This window comes from Chanos chanos, chromosome 1, assembly GCF_902362185.1.
Source record: "Chanos chanos chromosome 1, fChaCha1.1, whole genome shotgun sequence".
NCBI lineage: Eukaryota > Metazoa > Chordata > Actinopteri > Gonorynchiformes > Chanidae > Chanos > Chanos chanos.
In genome coordinates, this window is record NC_044495.1 from 34656404 (window position 1) to 34673938 (window position 17535).

The window sequence follows — 17535 nt, forward strand, 5'->3', positions numbered from 1 at the left end:
GCTTTCAAGTTGCACTGCAAATAGCCCAGAAGGTTTACTGTCATGCACTGAATTTCTGTTTTTGATTTTGAACAGATGCTCCGATTCCTTCAAATTTTGCTTCCTAAAACATCAAGCTGGCATTCTGTAAAGTTGTTTCTTGTCCTGTGTCATAATTGTCTAATGGAAGGTTCAGAAACCCCTGTCTTTGTTGCTATGGGAATGTGACTCCTTAGGTTTCTGTGACTGTGCATGCTAAAGCTCCAGGCTCTCCTGACAGGACCATGCTATTCACTGATGATGTAACTGTGTTCTAATGTGAGTGAGATCAATTAACAACTCCTCATGAGAGCTGTAAGTCTCGTCTGTCTGCTTCTCTCTGTCAGGTGTCTCTCTGTCAAAACAGAGAACTTTCTGCTTTCTTTGGATAATCATGAATGTGATGGAGAGGGAAACCAAGTTAAATATAGAACAATGTGATATTTTATTAAGTTTTCAATAAAACAAAAAAAGAGACACAATTTGCAAGAGTTGATTCTGTTTAAAAAAAAAAAACAAAAACTAATCACTCTCTATTAGTAGGTATACCACCTCGCAACTCACTGATTAAGACAATATGAATGCACCTGTATCGTTTCTTGGAGTATAGGGGTGGGAATGTGAGAATGACAGTAACAAACAGCTAACACTACCAGTACACAGCTGTGATTAGTGCTGAATCTGATTTTAAAAATCATGTCAAACTGTATGCCTTTGTCTATGTCTTACACATACAGTATATAAGCCCATAAAATGTGGTTAAGATAAGATTAGGATAAAATATATATATATTATAACCATTAAATATAATCATTCTGAGCACTGTGTTTTACTCTATATCTCCATCTATTTAATCAAGTAAATGAGCTGTGGTGATTTACTTAAAAATGTCACAGATACTGTCAGCTCCAAATTAAAATACAAAAGTTACTAAAATAAAATTCTAAATTACATTTTGCCTCAGATTCTGAATGGGATTCAGCTCTGGTTCGGCCACTTGAGTTACATCGCATTGCTTTTCTGAAGTACAGCAGTGTTGCTTTAGGTTAGGGTGATGTTGTAATACAAGTTTTTGCCCTAGGTGTAAGGTCTTCTCCACAGTGAAGCAGGTTATCCTCAATAATTTGCTTGTATTTGGCTCTGCTCAGTGTTCTCTCTACCACTACAAATACACTGCTGTCATAGCCATGCTTTGGGGTATGGATTTTGTTACATGGGTGATAGACAGTGTGTCAGAGTGCTCTTCAACAAGTTCAGTCTGCAACTAACAGTGAGAAACACTCAGATCTCAGAAGTGAGCACCACAAATCTCATTTCACTAAAAAGAAATGGCATCCACCCTTCAACTCCATGAGCATGAGCAACAGATTGTCAGGAAGATGCTTTATGAGGAATCCGATGTCTTTGCTAACGAAGATGCAGACATAGGTTGTATTCCAAATTTGCAACTAAAGATCAATCTGAAAGACGAAACTCTGGTTCAAAAGGCTTACGACTCAATTCCTAAACCGCTGTGGAAAGAGGTGAAAGATTATGTCTAAAACCTTCTTGAAAGAGGCTGGATTAAGAAATCCACGCCGTCATACTCCTCGCCGATCATCTGTGTGCAAAAAAAAGACAGTAGTCTATGGCTGTGTGTCGACTTCTGAGAGTTAAATCACAAGACCATTCCAAATCGACATGCGCTCCCGCGAATACAGAATCTACGGGAAAACCTGGGAGGATTCACTTGGTTCTCCATCCTCGACCAGGGCAGTGCTTCTCATCCAGGCTTTGTTGATGAAAGGTCAAGACATGTCACAGCCTTCAGCACTCCCTGAGGTTTATATGAGTGGATTCGAATACCATTTGGCTTCACTAACACCCAAGATGCATTCCAGAGGTGTATGGAGACTGGTCAGGAGGGTCTTCACGATGAGTACTATTTTCCACTATTTTCTTATGCTACTCCAAGACATTTAGCAAACATGTTGAGGACTTGAGAAAAGTGCCTTGCCGGATGTGGCAACATGGCATTAAACTTCAGCCTGGTAAATGTACATAAATTAAAAAATAAATGTACAAAAAATCTATTTCAACTTCTGTCTGGGGTCCAAATAAATGAAAAAACCGACAAAAGCTCATACAGATACAGGGCATTCTTAGATCTAATCAATTTCATTGAATCTAAATAACGAGACAACTCAAAAATATAGAGAAACGTGGCGTGGATTTTAGAAATTTACGTTTGTGTAAAAAATATTTGGCGAGTATTATCAAGTTATTGAACAAGAATTCCAATTTTCTGTCCTCCATTATAAAACCAAATCCAATGTTGCTATACATAAGGGCTGGCATAATTAAATTATTATTCAGTATCCAATCGTTAAAATCCTCCCAAAATAAATTACACACATTACAAGGGCTTGTAGAATTGCTCTAATCACAGCACAGTATTCTCTATTAGCATATGTTAGATTGTATTAACAACTGAACTCATTGTAGTTCAACATACTGCCTCTGTCATCCATTAGATGTTTAATAGACCATATCCCATGTTCCATCCATTCTTTACAATAAAATTACTTTTTCTTTATCAGTATACATCTGTTATTCCAGATTGGTGTGTTATGGGGAGAGACATTATGTTTATAGATCAGTTTCCAACAATGGAGGACTTGTTGGTGAAATGTAGATAACTTGACAGGCAGTTTACTAATCTCAGAATCACATTTCAACAGGAATTGTAAACCTCCAAAATCCATAAACAATTTTGAAGGTAGGTTAAACAAAAAGCTTTAATTCTGATTTACAAAACTTTGTAACCACTTCAACTTTAGGGTACCATTCATAGGATCAAAATCAATGGCACTCAATCCCCCCTCTTCCAGCAGTTTAACAATGTCTCCCTTTCTATTATAATGATGTCTATTTTTCCAAATAAAATTAAAATTACTCTAGTTAAGTGTCTTAAACATATTATCAGGAATACCCCCCCCCCCTTTACGGCGAAGAAGAGTCGTACAAATGTACGTTTTTACGGACTTCTCAGTTAACCTCTCCTCGATTTGGTCCAATCACAGTTGTTGTTGTCTGCGTTGCCGTGATGTGTAGTTACATTTCTGGGGAGGTGCGCGTCAGGCCACGGCGTAGGGTACGCGGCTATACAGAACAACTACTGTAAATGCTGGTGTGTGATGACCATAACTTTTATGTCGTAAATTTATAAATTCCAAGTAATCACAAAATGCTCCTCATAGTGGAAAGTGGAAAGTATTGTTTTAAATGACTTGTCGTTCCTTAAAAATAAATAAATGTTTGCTTCATCCTTACATCATTATTGTGTTTGCTTAATCCGTAATATTATTTTATGAATATGAATATAAGAACCTTTAATAATATCTTTGTGTGTTTGATTAATGTAACGTTTCTGCTATTCTGCTAGGCGTGCTTGAACCAAAAATGACAAACTTAAGACTATTTTCAAACAAAGACTACAATACCCAGTAAGCCTTGGGCGCCCGGTGCATCGGAGATTACGCTTCGGAAGCAGATAAAAAAAAAAAAACTTGTGTTGAAGTCTCATGTGCTGGGAAATGAATAAAAATACAGTTATTTTGTCGTCAGTCGCTGTCGTGTTAGCCATATTTGCCGCTGGTTATACACAAGATAGGGGCGCTTAGGGATCCTTGCGCACTATGGTCATTAAATGCTATAAGTCGTGAGAGAAGCTGTCATTCTCGATAGACATACCTTCCTGTTGTGTCCTGTGATCCGTGTTGGCGTTTATCTGGAGTTTCAGGTGCACTAACATACATTCAGTGTATCATCCGCTGTCCTGTGATTCTCGCTGTACCTAGGTTATATCGGAAACATATCTGCATGGCTAAGGACGGGGTTTTCAACTGGACGGTTATCGTACTGACTTGTCAGCATAAAGACAGTGTCTATTCTTTCCAGAGGGGTGAGATATTATTGCAGTAGCGCCTAAAATAGCACAATAACTGCATAGAAAGATCGTGTGACAACGTTTTTCCTTATACTTCCTGTATCACGTGCAGGGTGCACTGGTGGAAAACTCGTTCTTTTAAGTAAACACTCTGAACTGAAAATCCATTATTGAAAGATGGGTGTTGCACTCACTCCAGGCGAAAGGTTTAATACTTCAGTGCTCACTGTTATTTAATTTAATTTTAATCACCGACACACTCTAATTGTTGCGTTTTAGAGCTGGAGGTGCGCCAGCAGCGTGGAACTATTCCATCAGGAACTCTTCTGCTCGTTGTGTCAGACCCTCAGGAACGTTTGGGCAGTGGAGGAGCCACTCTTAACGCCCTGTTAGTGGCTGCAGAACACCTCAGTGCCAGAGCTGGGCATACAGTAAGCAGTATTATTTTTAGTCTGTAGTCATCACTTACTTGTCATGTCAAGCTGTGATTATAGATCAATGATATGTAGGCACTAACAGTCACGCTATGTTTAGGTGGTGACTGCAGATGTCCTGGATGATGCTCGCATTCTCATCTTGCACACGGTGAGAAGCAAAGTCAGGGTGGAGCTGGGAAAGGAGACATGGCAAATTAAAGACGTCTGTGGTACTCACGGCACAAGAAGTTATTTAGAATAACTCTGATTCTTGCTCTCTCTCTCATTAGGGAAGAGACTTCCCCTGGGATGGGTGTAGCAGGGCATTTTGCTGGATGCCAATTACAGGACCTAAGGGGACAGTTGAGGGTCCTGTCTGTTGCCTAGATATACTCCTGGAGTGCCTCTCAAGCAAGGTTAGAAACCCACATACACACACACACACAGTTAAAGGGACTGACCTTGACACTCATGTTGTGCTAAATGCACACACAGTCCTCAGATCCTGAGAACATAACCTTGGTTTTAGATGAACCCTCAAACAAACAGAGTCGTTCTTACTTGGACATAATTCAAGTCATTTGGTTTTATTTTCAAGGAGCTTGGCCAGGTATGCTGATTACACAGTCAGCATTACCATTGTCCTTTTTTTAAGTACGTCTCAGTGTTAAGGAGCTAGACTAAAATCTTCCATGAGTTCTCTTGTCACTGGGGTGGAAAATGAGGTAACATATATGTAAAATCTGCCTTTATCCATTATGGGGAGAGACTCACATATTATTACAAATGAATAGTTGTTTACCTTCAAAAGCCAGACTGGGGGATAACCGCCCCCCTCCCCCCAGCATACCACTTACCGTTATTAAGGTAACAATTAAAGAAATCAAAATTTACTCTCTCCAAACAGCAGTAAACTTTGCTGGTAGATGATGCAAATGTATGTTGTTCCACCCAGTGGGAAAGGTGGTTCAACTGGCAAAAGTCCACCGGCCTTGTTCATAGTCTACAATCAAATGCCACCCTGGTGGTAAGAGGCAAGTCAGTGATAAAAATATCCTTCTGGGACAGAAATGGTGATTCTGGCTTAAAAAGCAATTACACACTGTAAAACCTTGCGCCTCCTTAGCTAAATACTGCTGTTATTCAGTCTGTTCAGTCTTTTGCCGAGTGTGACTTACTATGTCATATGTTGCCTCTTGGTGTTGTTTCAGATCTGTCCTGGCTCTCCTCCAGGAGTATGGGTGTGCAGCACTGACATGATCTTAACACTCCATAGCACACCTGGTGAGTCCACCCTGCCAGCATACACCCTTTCACACGAATGCTTGATACACATGTCTCAGGGGTTTACTGTATCTCTGTCAGAGATGTCATGGGAGGGATTTTCTGGAGTCCGTGTCTTGGCACTGCCTGGTGATGTACCTTACGCTGTGAGCCATGGAGTGTATATCACTGATGGACAGGTACATGCTCTGAAATGTATTACATACATTATGTTGATATTCTTACTCTGCCTGTCAAAGTTTGGGGACACCTCTCCTTTTTTTTAATTTTCTAAGTAACGTTTGATTTTCTCAATTACTTATCAGTTAAGTAAGAAAAAGGGCTTGCAAAAGTTTTGTGAACATAAAACAGTCATTTACTTATACTGTGGCTATATTTATGCAACACTTAGTTTCAGCACTTAGTTTAATCAAAGTTCTGAATAGTAGATCTGGCTTAAATAATGATTTGACAGTTCTCTTTTTCCAAACTGTTTTTAAAACAAATTTCTGTTGGCAGGGAGGGGTGCGTAATATCATCTACAAAGGCTCAGAAGAAAGGATCCGTCAAGCTGTTCTGCCTGATGGAAAAGTGCCACTGGTATGCCAGGGTTGGGATTGGCCAAAGGAGGGATTTTTAGAATAAATACACTAATCATAGGTGGAGATTTGAGATGTGAGATATTGGTCCAAAGCCATTCAGCCTCTTATTTGTGTGTGAAAGAGTTTTGAAGACGAAGAAATGCATTCAGCGTTGTTCCTGAACAGCTTTTCGTGGCATTAGATACGCTGTGTGGTGATTATGTAGAGTAGATCCATGTTGTGTTGGCTGCACAGGTGTCAGGACCAGTGTTCTTGTGTAAAGTGGTGTCAGAACGTCTCCTTCAAACACATGTCACTCCTCCACTGGATGGATGTACTTACCTGGGTATGGACTCTGGAGCCCCTTCTCTGCAGGTCTGTCATCTAATCCTGTTTTCCCATCTGAGGGTCTGTATTTGCACCCAGACTTTCTCTTTGAAATTTAGTTGCATGTGTATTTATGCAGTTTTTCTAATGAAAGGCCTGTGTCAGTCATTTTCTTCTCATTTTCATTCTTCACTTATTTCTGTTGCTTGTTTGTGTTCTTTTATGAAGATTTCTCTTTTCTTGGATATATTGATGTGCCTTTGCACGGACGTGAGTGAGGCTCAGTTTGTAAACGAGGAGCGTCCAGGCTGCAGTTCCCCTGTTGGACCACAGGGGGTCACTGTGAGAAATGCGCGATCTGTGTTATGGAGGACACTGAGAGGGACTCCTCTCACCATGGGTATTTCAGTGCACTTACTAGAAACATAATTATACCTTAAATTTCAACATGTGTGTTTATCTGAATATATAACATTTGTGATCAGCACAAAAATGTTATACCTTCTGAAATTTATTGACAGAAAGTGCTATTTTTTTGTTTTTAAATTGCAAAAATGGTGGTCATCTCATTTTTTCAGTTTACATTCCGGATGGTTGCTATGACTATCTGACCCTGTCAGGCTGGGAGCACATTAAACGTCTTGCAGAAAAAGGGAGACAACGAGACACTCTCTCTCATATTCAAGTGAGATTTTCATTATCTAAAATGAATTTAAAGATTCTTCATTTGCATTTACATTACATTACCTTACATTTATGTAGCGGACACTTTTATCCAAAATGACTTACAAGTGGGAAAACAGGCTTATTTAAGTTTTTAATAAATGATGTCCCTTTGGGATATGCTGGGATAACGTGTTTAATTTTCTCTGTGTCTTCCACAGAATGGCCAGTGTGTGAGTTCAGGTGGCCGAGTAATCAACAGTGTGTTGGAAGGAGACGTTAGCGTGGCAGAGGGAGCAATAATTCAACACTGCCACCTTCAGGTCAGGATGAACTCAAAACATAGTTTGATAAAGGCACTCAAATATGTTGAGAACTGAGTCAATGATAAACCAACCTAATTTTATCTCCTTAGGGACCACTCCAAGTGAATTCTGGATGCTTATTCTCAGGCTTAGAGAACACCTCATCCTACATTCATCAGTTGCCTCTAACCAAAGACATCATCATCCAGGGACATCGTGTGCAGCTTGGAGAGCTGAAATTAACTGTCTTCACAGTGCTGGGGGCCCATGACAATCTAGAAGTAATTTTAAATGTCTTATCATTAGTTCTTTCTTCTTCCTTCTAATTTTGTATGGAACAGTCATAAAAAAAGAAAAAAAATCTGAAACAGAGAATTGTTATCAACTATTGTCAATTGTTTTGTAAGACATTCTCTCACACCCTCAGGTCCGCAGTGAAGATGCCAGTGCCACATTCCTCAATCAAAAATGGACGGAATTCTACAGCTGTACAGGGATTCGGTAGGACTTCATCTCCCTTTATTTAACTGTTTTAATGTCGGAAAATGACCACGGTAGTTGCACAGACTTCATCATATGGAGACTTCATCAAATCTGTGGTATCGGATTAAAGTCAGTGTTTCTTTAGCAGTTGTGATACATTATTTCGTTTTGCACTGAATTTTAAAATTCTCTCTCTCTCTCTCTCTCTCTCTCTCTGTCAGACCTGAAGAGCTGTGGGCATCTTGGAAAAGTGAGTGTAGCACAGCTCCTTGTCTTTTAGATGCCCGTCTCTTCCCAGTGTTCCAGCCACAAGGGGGTGCTGCAGGTCTGGAAGGGGTTTGCTGGCTCCTGGGAGGGCAAGGATCACTAGAAAGCTGGAGGAGCGCTTGGAGGCTCTCCCTGAGGGAGGTACTGGCTCTCACAGACCAGGACGGGGAGCTACGCCGGAGGGAAGAATTGTTCTTTGAGGCAGCACGGAGGAGAGTGTCAGACACGTTGAAGGGTCACTTAGACTTCAGCCTCTTGCCAAGCATCAGAGCAGCAGTGCTGGGTGGCCAGCAAGAAAAACTCCTCCGCATGCTAGACTCTGGTGAGTAGAGGGGGTGTTGAGTTTTCTTCCAAGCTTTGCTTCCACAAGACTCGATGGGTCTACGTACTAAAGCAACTTCATTTCTTCTCCTCATCTCCTGGCTCTCATGCTAATAGTTGCAGCAGGGAGCAGTGAGGATCTGGGAGTGGCTGCGCGCACTTTGGCCAGTATAGCTGACGTGCTGGGCTGTCTTGCTGGAGAGGGTAGTGGGGGTCTGAGGAGTGGTCCTGCTGCTAATCCTGCCTGGGCTCCAGCCTTTAGCCTTCTGAAAGAGGGCAAACTGGAGGCTGGCATACACGCTCTTGCCAGTGAGAGACTCAAGTGGCTGAGCAGGTTAGCATGATTTATCGAGGTCAATACAGATTGTGTCTGTTGATTGACTTAATTTCATCTGTTTTGATTATGTATGCATTCAGGCCATTTAAGGATGCTAATTTGAATGTATGTTTTATATAAATGATGGTATACCTGTGCCTCTATCTTTCATTTATCTGATAATTGCAGAGCCCTCATCTCTAGTGTTAATGTAATGTCCTCATTTGATGCATCCACAGGGGGTTAGGTCACTTTTTCCTAAACAACCCAATCAAAGATTGTAGTGAGACTCACCTAAAAATCGGTCTGAGTGTGGTCGAGACCACTTGATTTTGGAAAAAATGACCTCATGAGAACATGACTGTTTCTGGCTCTTCCTGCTTTGTTTAGGCCAGATCTTCTGGTACGTGCCGCAAGGCATTATGAAGGGGCGGGGCAGATACTGCTGCGGCAGGCAGTGATGTCAGCCCAGAAATTTGTATTTATCGGTCAGGGCATAATGCCCCCTATGGGGGAATGGCAGGAGGTGGAGTGCCCTGCTAGACTGGACCTTTCAGGTAAGGTCATTTCCATATAACAGCGTCCGCCTTTCATTCCATAAATATCTTTACATGCCAACTTTCTTTTTGTCATGATAGATTTGCACTAGAAAATAGATGTGCATACTTCATTAATGGCCTCAAAAAACTGTTTTATCATTTACTGTGGGTTTTCTCTTAATGGACTAGTAGAACTTGTTTAATAGAACTTTTTGAACTGCACATTTAAACTGACTCCTTATTGACACTCAGACTTTTAGCCCTGGCTTTAAATGTCAATCAAAACGGAAAAAATCATACATAGAGCCACAACATTCTTGCAATTCTTGTTTCTCCTCAAGCTTGCATTACACCAGACATAACGTCAGTATCCTCAATTACATCAGAAAACCTCCTTAAACACAGGTGGCTGGAGTGATACCCCTCCCATCGCATTTGAACATGGAGGGACGGTGGTGAATGTGGCTGTAAAGGTGGATGGGAAGCGGCCAATTGGAGCCAAGGTCCGCCGTATTCCAGAATGTCGTCTAGTTTTGGTCAGTTCCAGTGGGGCACCAGACTGCACAGTCACTATGGAAACAGTGTGTGAAGTGCTGGAGGATCTAGAGGACCACTGTCAACCCCATGCTCCTGGTTGGAAATGACTTTAGTCTACACTTTTGAATCTTTGACTAGTAGTAAAGAAAATACCAGATCAATACTTAAGACGTTGGTCTTTTTTCATAATTATGATTAATGTATGTTTCCTCATACTTATGATTACCCAGATCATTTCTAATATTTCCATTAAAGCTATTATAATTATATTTTATGGATAGCATTGACACTATTAGAATGACTGGGAAGACTAAAAATAATATGCATTCACTCTAAATATCTGATATAAATACCTGTAGGTGCACTGCTGAAGGCTGTGTGTGTGTGCAGTGGTCTGGTTAGCCTCCCTTCTCAGCAGTCTCTGCAGGAACAGCTGTCACAGCGCTGGGGTGGAGGACTAGAGATCCACAGCTGGTCCTTGTTGCCTCACGGTTCTGGTCTGGGTAAGCGCCCTTTATGAAATAAGATATGAAATATGGCCTGCCCTTTAAACCGTCAGTCTATACTCATCATTCTCTTATTCTGTCACGAATGCAATCACAGATTACATGGACAGAAGAACAGGAAGCAGTTACCACAGTACTTAGTTTTGCCTCTTCTTGCTCATACTCAGGTACGAGCAGTATCCTGGCCGGGGCCGTCCTGGCTGCTGTATACAGATGCACTGGACAGACCTATGACACGGACTCTCTCATCCATGCAGTACTGCACCTGGAGCAGACCTTGACCACAGGTGACAACTGGTTTTTAAACCTCCGTTTGAAGAAACTCAACACTTATTTAACAACTCTGTTAATACAGATTTAGATCTGGGCAACTGACAGTGACATTCTAGGGCAGTGCAAAAATGACCTCAGCACAATATTGACCTGAGTGCAGTTTTAGAATTCCACAGACTAAGAAAAATGAACGGGGTTGAGGTGATGAAGTGCTTTAGGGGTGGAAAATGAATTCCGAAACTTTCATGACGATTAATTGAGAGAGGCAAAGTTTAGATTAACATGTTACTTTGAACCTTTTTGCCTTTTTTGCAAAACTCTTGCTCCAGAGGAACCTCTAATAGATAAAAAGAACCTTTGAAATGAGAAAAACAGAAAAAAACAGGAATCAAATAGGTACATGCACCACAATTACATTAACAAATTATATGTAGTTTATGAAAGGAAACATACAAACCAGCTGTATAGTGAAGGAATTAAGGCACTCAGTGATGTTGGTATAAACTGCACAGTTATCCTAGTGTAATGAAACATCCAGCATGTTCCATGTGCTTTGAGAGTTTAAATGAGATGTTTTCTCTCTTCTCTGACTCAGGTGGTGGCTGGCAGGACCAGGTGGGTGGACTGGTGGGGGGAGTGAAGGTGGCTCGCTCCAAAGCATGTCTGCCCCTCAGAGTGGAAGTGGAGCATCTCTCGCTCTCCACAGACTTCCTGTCTACCTTACAACAGCACCTTTTACTGGTGTACACAGGCAAGACACGGCTGGCGCGTAACCTTCTTCAGGTCTCATTTCAATTCACTCTCATTCTCATTATAATCTGCTCTAAGAGTGAATGTTGTCTCTATTCAATTGGATGGTTTCAGACAAAGCTTTCCTATCACTGAAGCAGAATTTCTCTGTTAGAAAATTATGTTAACCTCTTTTAATCAAACATTTTCCTGTTGACTCCCTCTCTCCTAAGGCGTGTCTTAAGTTTCCCTCTCTGCACAAATTCTGTTAGTCAGTACTCCCACTATATGTACTGAAGCATTTCAAAGTGGGACCTATATGTAATCATTATGAGACATAAAGTTTGTCTGTATTACTTGGTTGCAAAGTGTGATTTTGGTGTTGAAAACACTTCCAAAACAGGTCCATTTTGACAACGGTTATGTGTAGTTATATGTGCTGTAGTGAGAGTGGTACACTTTCAGGAAATGTGTACAAACAATTAGGAAAAACTGAAAGAAATGCTCATTGTCAACCTTAATTCTGCATCAGTATTTCATGAATATGAATGGAGTTCAAGATTCATTTTTCTGTGTAATACAGTTTGGAAAGTTTAATCTTTTTATGATGTTTTCTAGGACGTGGTGCGAAGCTGGTATGGTCGCCTGCCCTCCATTGTGGAGAATGCTGAGCAGCTAGTGTCCAATGCAGAGGAATGTGGTCTGGCATTCAGAGAGGGTACGCCACAAGTAGAGCGGATAATAACTCAGGATCCTTACTGTAAAGCTTCTAAATCTATGGCTGTTGTCTTTCCTCAGGTTCCCTCTGTAAACTAGGGCGTTGCCTTGACAACTACTGGAAACAGAAGAAAGTAATGGCACCTGGGTGTGAGCCAGCGGCTGTGCGGATCATGATGAATGCCCTTCGACCTCTGACCTTAGGACAGAGCCTTACGGGGGCAGGAGGTGGAGGTTTCCTACTCTTACTGACCAAAGAAGCCCAGCAGGAGGAGACAGTGAGACATGTTTTAAACAACACACAGGTGAGCAGGAAGAGACAGACAGGTTTCAAACAACACACAGGTGAGCAGCAGGAGCGTGGGGAAAATGTGCACCGAGCATACGGGGATAGGAAAAAAGCTCAATGTGAGTTCTGAAATTTATGTGAGCAGCTTGTCCTCTAAGTAATGTGTGAGTGCTGTTACGGTTACCTGTGCCAGTCACTGAATGGGTCAGAACAAACCATATATCCTTTGTTCATTTTTCAGGAAGAATTAACATCATCAGTGCACATTACCGAATCACTTCAATACATAGTCATGTTCATAGGGTTATGACATGTTATACCGTTATTAAATCGTGTTATCCCTTCAAGAATATCTAATATTTAATGTTTATTGAACAATATGTTATTAAAGGAAAATGATGCAACAGAAAAGCCACTACTAGATTTAACACCAAATCATCCATTAAAAACAGTTCCTACATCTTTTGTGTGAATGGAAAAGAGTGACACAACCTTAATGTAAGTACATGTAGATCTGCTCTAGAAGTATCTGACATGGGTGTGTTATTGCTCCAACAGCATTTACTTAAGAGTAGGATACATGCCAGGTTTAATGAATGATATTTTCCAAGTACCAAGTCTTACATATGATATTTGTGTCATGGCCCAGAAGGAAAGGGAAAGAGGAGGGCAAAATATTAGGGCAGACAAGGAGAGAAGGGACATGTTTTCAAGGCCCAGTGGCCACTTTGGCCGAAGGTGTTGAATTTCTGTTAGGGGCATCAAAGCCAAAAAGTAGGGAGATTCTTGCCTTCATGTGATGTGTGGAATTTCAAAGCTGATTTCTGTGAAAACCCTGGAAAGAGATGAAAAAAAATCCCACTTTTTTACAGTGCCTCGGGGACTTCAGCATCCACACAGTGGAACTGGATATGGAAGGGATCTGTCTCTCACAACCATCATGAAAACAGGAGACAAACTCGTTCATTAAGGGACAACTCTCTGAGCCTGACTGGGTCTTGAAAGTAAAGTGGGTGTGGGTTACTTAATAAAATGAACATATCACTGAATCTTTGAATGTATCAGTCATATACATGTGTCTGTACAGATGGTTAAAAAATCAATAATGGTTAGTATATTAAAAAGTTATTTTTATGCTGATTAAAAAAAAAAGACATTATGTTTGTACTACAAATCAGACTTTTCACAATAAAGTTCTTTTACAATGAAATGCTGCTGTTACATTTGATCTGTTTTAACAAAAAAAAGCCCCACACATTTATTTGTGGCGATAAGAGCCATGTCTCCTTATAATAAAATATTTAAAAAAAACAAAAAAACATGGCGTCTGCATACGAGTCATGATCATTGTTTATAAATAACGGCCCAGGTAACATTGCGCTCTCTCCCTCACTTCCTCTACCTGGTGTGTCGCACCTGTGCGCTCCTGGTACACTGGGCTGCTGCGCTGTCCAGACGCGCTAGCTGGTTTGAGCGTTGTAGAGAGAGCGGCCTTTTCATACTGCGGCCTTTTCATTCTTCATTTTTCCACCGGTAAGCCGTGATCATTTTCTGCTTACGATTCTATTGTGAATTGTTTATTGTTTTTTAGCATGTGACACGCCACCGGTGTGGTAAATTTTTGTGTTTTTTCCTCCTTTTTTTTTTTAATCCGATCCTATAGTTGACCGCTCATACAGGAAGCGCAACCTTGGGTTACTGCTGAGGTTTTCGTCCGGGAGGGTTTTACCTTGGGATAGCTGTTTTGTTTCTCGTTTTTTAAATTTTGTTTTATTTTCTTTTTTATTTTCCTATGGCGCCCGGGTTGCCCTATTACTGTTGCGATTAAATTATATTTAATGTAATTATGTAACGGAAATTCTAAAAGTCGGAATCCTGCGTATGATAATTTTTTATCTTAAATTGTTTGAAATTGTTTCTTTTGGAAGCAGGCTGTCGAAACGGACCTTGAAGAAAAGGGTTTTTTTTTCTTTCTTTTTTTTTGTCCTGTCTCGCTCCATCTTCCTTTCACAAAGCGGAGGGCCGCTTCGTTTAACCCGAAAGAGACTTTGTTACCGCGCACCGAATGATGGAATATAATACATCTTTTGAAGCTTCCGGTCTGGAATGTGTTTCTTTAGATAAATAAATAGCTGTGTTTGTGGTGTTTGGTTTACTTCAGCTAAAGTCAACATCATTATTATTCATTATTATCATAATTTTATTTTTAACTACTCTAAGTGGTGGTGGATATCACCTGGCGCCCGAACAGTCAAAGCATTAAAACAGTCCCACTACCGCCACAGATATTCATCAGTTCTCATACATTTCAGTATATACAACATGTACAAAAGAATTTGCAGAGGAGCTGTTAAGGCCAACAGTGACTATGAACAAGATTTTGTCCTGACAAATAAAGCATCTGGGTCTTCATGTTGTGAGTCCTTGTTACATCTGAAAGAGACTGTGTGGTTACATGTGTGTAGAGTGCAATAATGACGCAAAGAACCCTCCTCTCCTTAGTTTGAGCTAATCTTCAGCTATATCAGAATCACAGTTCAGAAATGGGCAGACAAACATTTCCAAAACAGGGCCTTTGGAAGTGCGAGAGAGAATGAGATTCTTGTGTCACTGGCAGGTTAGTGTCTATTTCCCAGCCACTGCAGAGAGCTGGTCTCGGATACGACCTAGGCCATCCAGCATAGTGTCCAGAGTCTCCCTGCTCAGCTCCATGGTGACTGAGGACAGAGAGTCACTGCTGCCAACACACAGGGGGTCCTGAACCTGATTTTAAAAAACAAACAAACAAACAAACAAAAAAAAACAGTTCATCCATTCTTCCTTTATGTACAAATGTTTTTCAAATGTGATATGGATAGCATCATTATCACCCTACCTTCATTTGCACTAGACAGGTTGGTACAGCCATGCGGCTGACAGAGTCAGAAGCTGTCTTCATATCCACTCTCCAGTCCATCTCCACCAGCTGAGGCAATGAAACTGCAGGACAAACAAATTTACACACCACAGTGTAATAGTAGAACAACCCATATAGTGTAAACATTAAGAAAGGGCAGATTTCTGAGATTGCTGAAATCCACAGAACAATAAAGAGAATACACATGAATGTATCAAACCTACTTTGATTGGCAAGAATTTCATTTCTCCAAGTTGAGCTGCAAATTAAAAGAAAATAAAAAATTATTTACAGTACTTTCTTTTAATAGTTTACATAAAAAATGCTAGGTTATTTGACAGGCTGTGTCTGTGAGAATATGAATGACCCATATTCTCTTCAGTCAGTATAATTTTACATGTGTAAATCAAGTTAGAGCACACCCTAGAGAGCTAATCCTAAAGAGCTGCTTGGAAATTACCTGTTCTCCAGCAAGATTTTGGTGATGAGGTTCTTTAGGTTTGAATGGAAAGTGTCTGGAAAGACCCCTAGTATCTGCTCAGGTGTTGTCAGATTATGGAACATGACATGACGTGACAGTGTGTGCAATGCTGTTAGTAGCTGAAAGCCAAAAAAAAAAAAGTATTAATTACATTTTTTAAATTTACCTGTAATTTAACTGTGGAAGTTACAATGAAAACTAGTTTCCCTTTTGTAGAGACACAGACATTACATTGCAGTACCTCTGGATCAACTTATTACATTCAGTGCTCTACTTTGTCAGGTTCATACTATAGTATGAACTGGCAGCAGTAAAGTGACAGGATGCATTTCGTAGCACTCACCTGAGGATTCCTTCAGCTCCCTGTCAACACCTCTAGCATGCAAACTTTCTACTCTTAACACGGTACGGCCTGAGACATAAATAAATCTACCATTTAAAAATTTCTACTTCAGTATTCTTCTTACTGAATCTTTTGCACGATCCCATTTTAATGCATCAGGCTTTCTCGTTCGCTCCAACACACTGAGAAAAACACATTTTCGATAGCTTCCACTCCACTAAATCAAACCAAAAAGACACAAGGGAGATGGTTTCACTCCGTCATTTCGTGAATCCCACCTGCTTTGCTTCGGGGGCTGACACTGACAGGTTTTCTGCAGTGCTCTCAGTAAGCTGTTGTGATTCCAACGCTCCGGCCGAAAAACTGTCCGTGCACAGCTGTCGCACTGTGTCCTTCGACGGTGCCTGTTTCGTTTAGGTGTATAAACAGATATATGCTATAGTTAAGCAATTTTAAAGTAACTACCTCAGAAGAAGTAAGGCACACGAACACTTGTTTTTCTTGCTCATACAACAGGTATTATTTACTGATACATCCGCTCACAGCCGGCTTTGACAGACTAACTAGTAATGGCAGATGGGCTCTGAATATTTATTCATGTAAGGCACGTCTTAAAGTAGCCTCTTTTCTTTCCATTTGCCTTAGAGTTTATATATTCTAGGCTAGGGCTAAAATGCATCCTTTCAGCTGAGGTGAACTTAGTTAGTGAGTACTGTGACTTAATTACCCTGAACAATTTTGACCTTGATATGATCAAAAAACGAAGGATATTTAAACTATTTGTGTGTGTCAAATATTCTGGTCAGTATAGTTTGAGAAATATGTTTGTAAATTTAGTCAGCTGACCAAAGGACATGTCAGGAAGCTGTCTAACTGGGGAGCTCTACTGGCTTTCACAATTACATGCACGCATATGGTGTACCTCTTTCGATTGCTTGGAGTGGTACTTTCCAGTAACAGCTGCTCACTGCACTTGAAACGAATGGATAGTCTGGCTGTAAAAATCACACCTTACCTTCAAAAGCAGCTGCAAACAGTCGAACAACTCTGTCGTGAGCACAGCCATGATGATTAACGGAAGTGAAACACTTAACACTCTCACGTGATGCACCAGATATTGGGCTCGTTCACGGTTGCCAGTGTAAGGCTAGGTCAACGCAAATTCTGTGCTGAGTTTTTTAGTACATAGGTTAGTAAGTGTTAGAGTTAACTTCTGTGCAAAATTATGTTGAGGACAGGCATTAACATCCGTGTAAGCCGTGTCAGACAATTTAGAGATATTTCCGTGTTCGTATTCATCAGTTAATGTAACAAGGAAATACATCTACCAATCCTAT

General features: G+C 40.6%; 2 protein-coding genes across 3 annotated transcripts; one reads left to right on the top strand and one right to left on the bottom strand.

Moving 5' to 3' along the window:
* Positions 1-3879: 3879 nt before the first annotated feature.
* Positions 3880-13422, top strand: fcsk (fucose kinase). Its single transcript, XM_030784596.1, has 23 exons — positions 3880-3961; positions 4226-4377; positions 4481-4531; positions 4653-4778; positions 5574-5646; positions 5728-5825; positions 6145-6225; positions 6462-6581; positions 6762-6933; positions 7112-7218; positions 7418-7519; positions 7612-7782; positions 7929-8002; positions 8206-8573; positions 8690-8906; positions 9279-9445; positions 9833-10060; positions 10324-10467; positions 10638-10757; positions 11339-11526; positions 12091-12190; positions 12271-12494; positions 13351-13422. Exons 1-23 carry the CDS (start codon positions 3880-3882, stop codon positions 13420-13422), a joined length of 3237 nt encoding a protein of 1078 aa, XP_030640456.1.
* A 1588-nt stretch (positions 13423-15010) lies between these two features.
* Positions 15011-17264, bottom strand: commd9 (COMM domain containing 9). 2 transcript variants are annotated; one of them, XM_030780467.1, is made up of 6 exons: positions 17214-17264; positions 16477-16602; positions 15835-15974; positions 15599-15633; positions 15354-15457; positions 15011-15241 (listed from the first exon to the last, which is right to left on the bottom strand). In XM_030780467.1, the coding sequence occupies exons 1-6, from the start codon at positions 17262-17264 to the stop codon at positions 15104-15106; spliced, it is 594 nt and encodes a 197-aa protein (XP_030636327.1). In that variant the 3' UTR covers positions 15011-15103. The 2 variants fall into 2 exon arrangements, with proteins under 2 accessions (XP_030636327.1, XP_030636335.1); XM_030780475.1 differs by lacking the exon at positions 16477-16602.
* Positions 17265-17535: the final 271 nt, after the last annotated feature.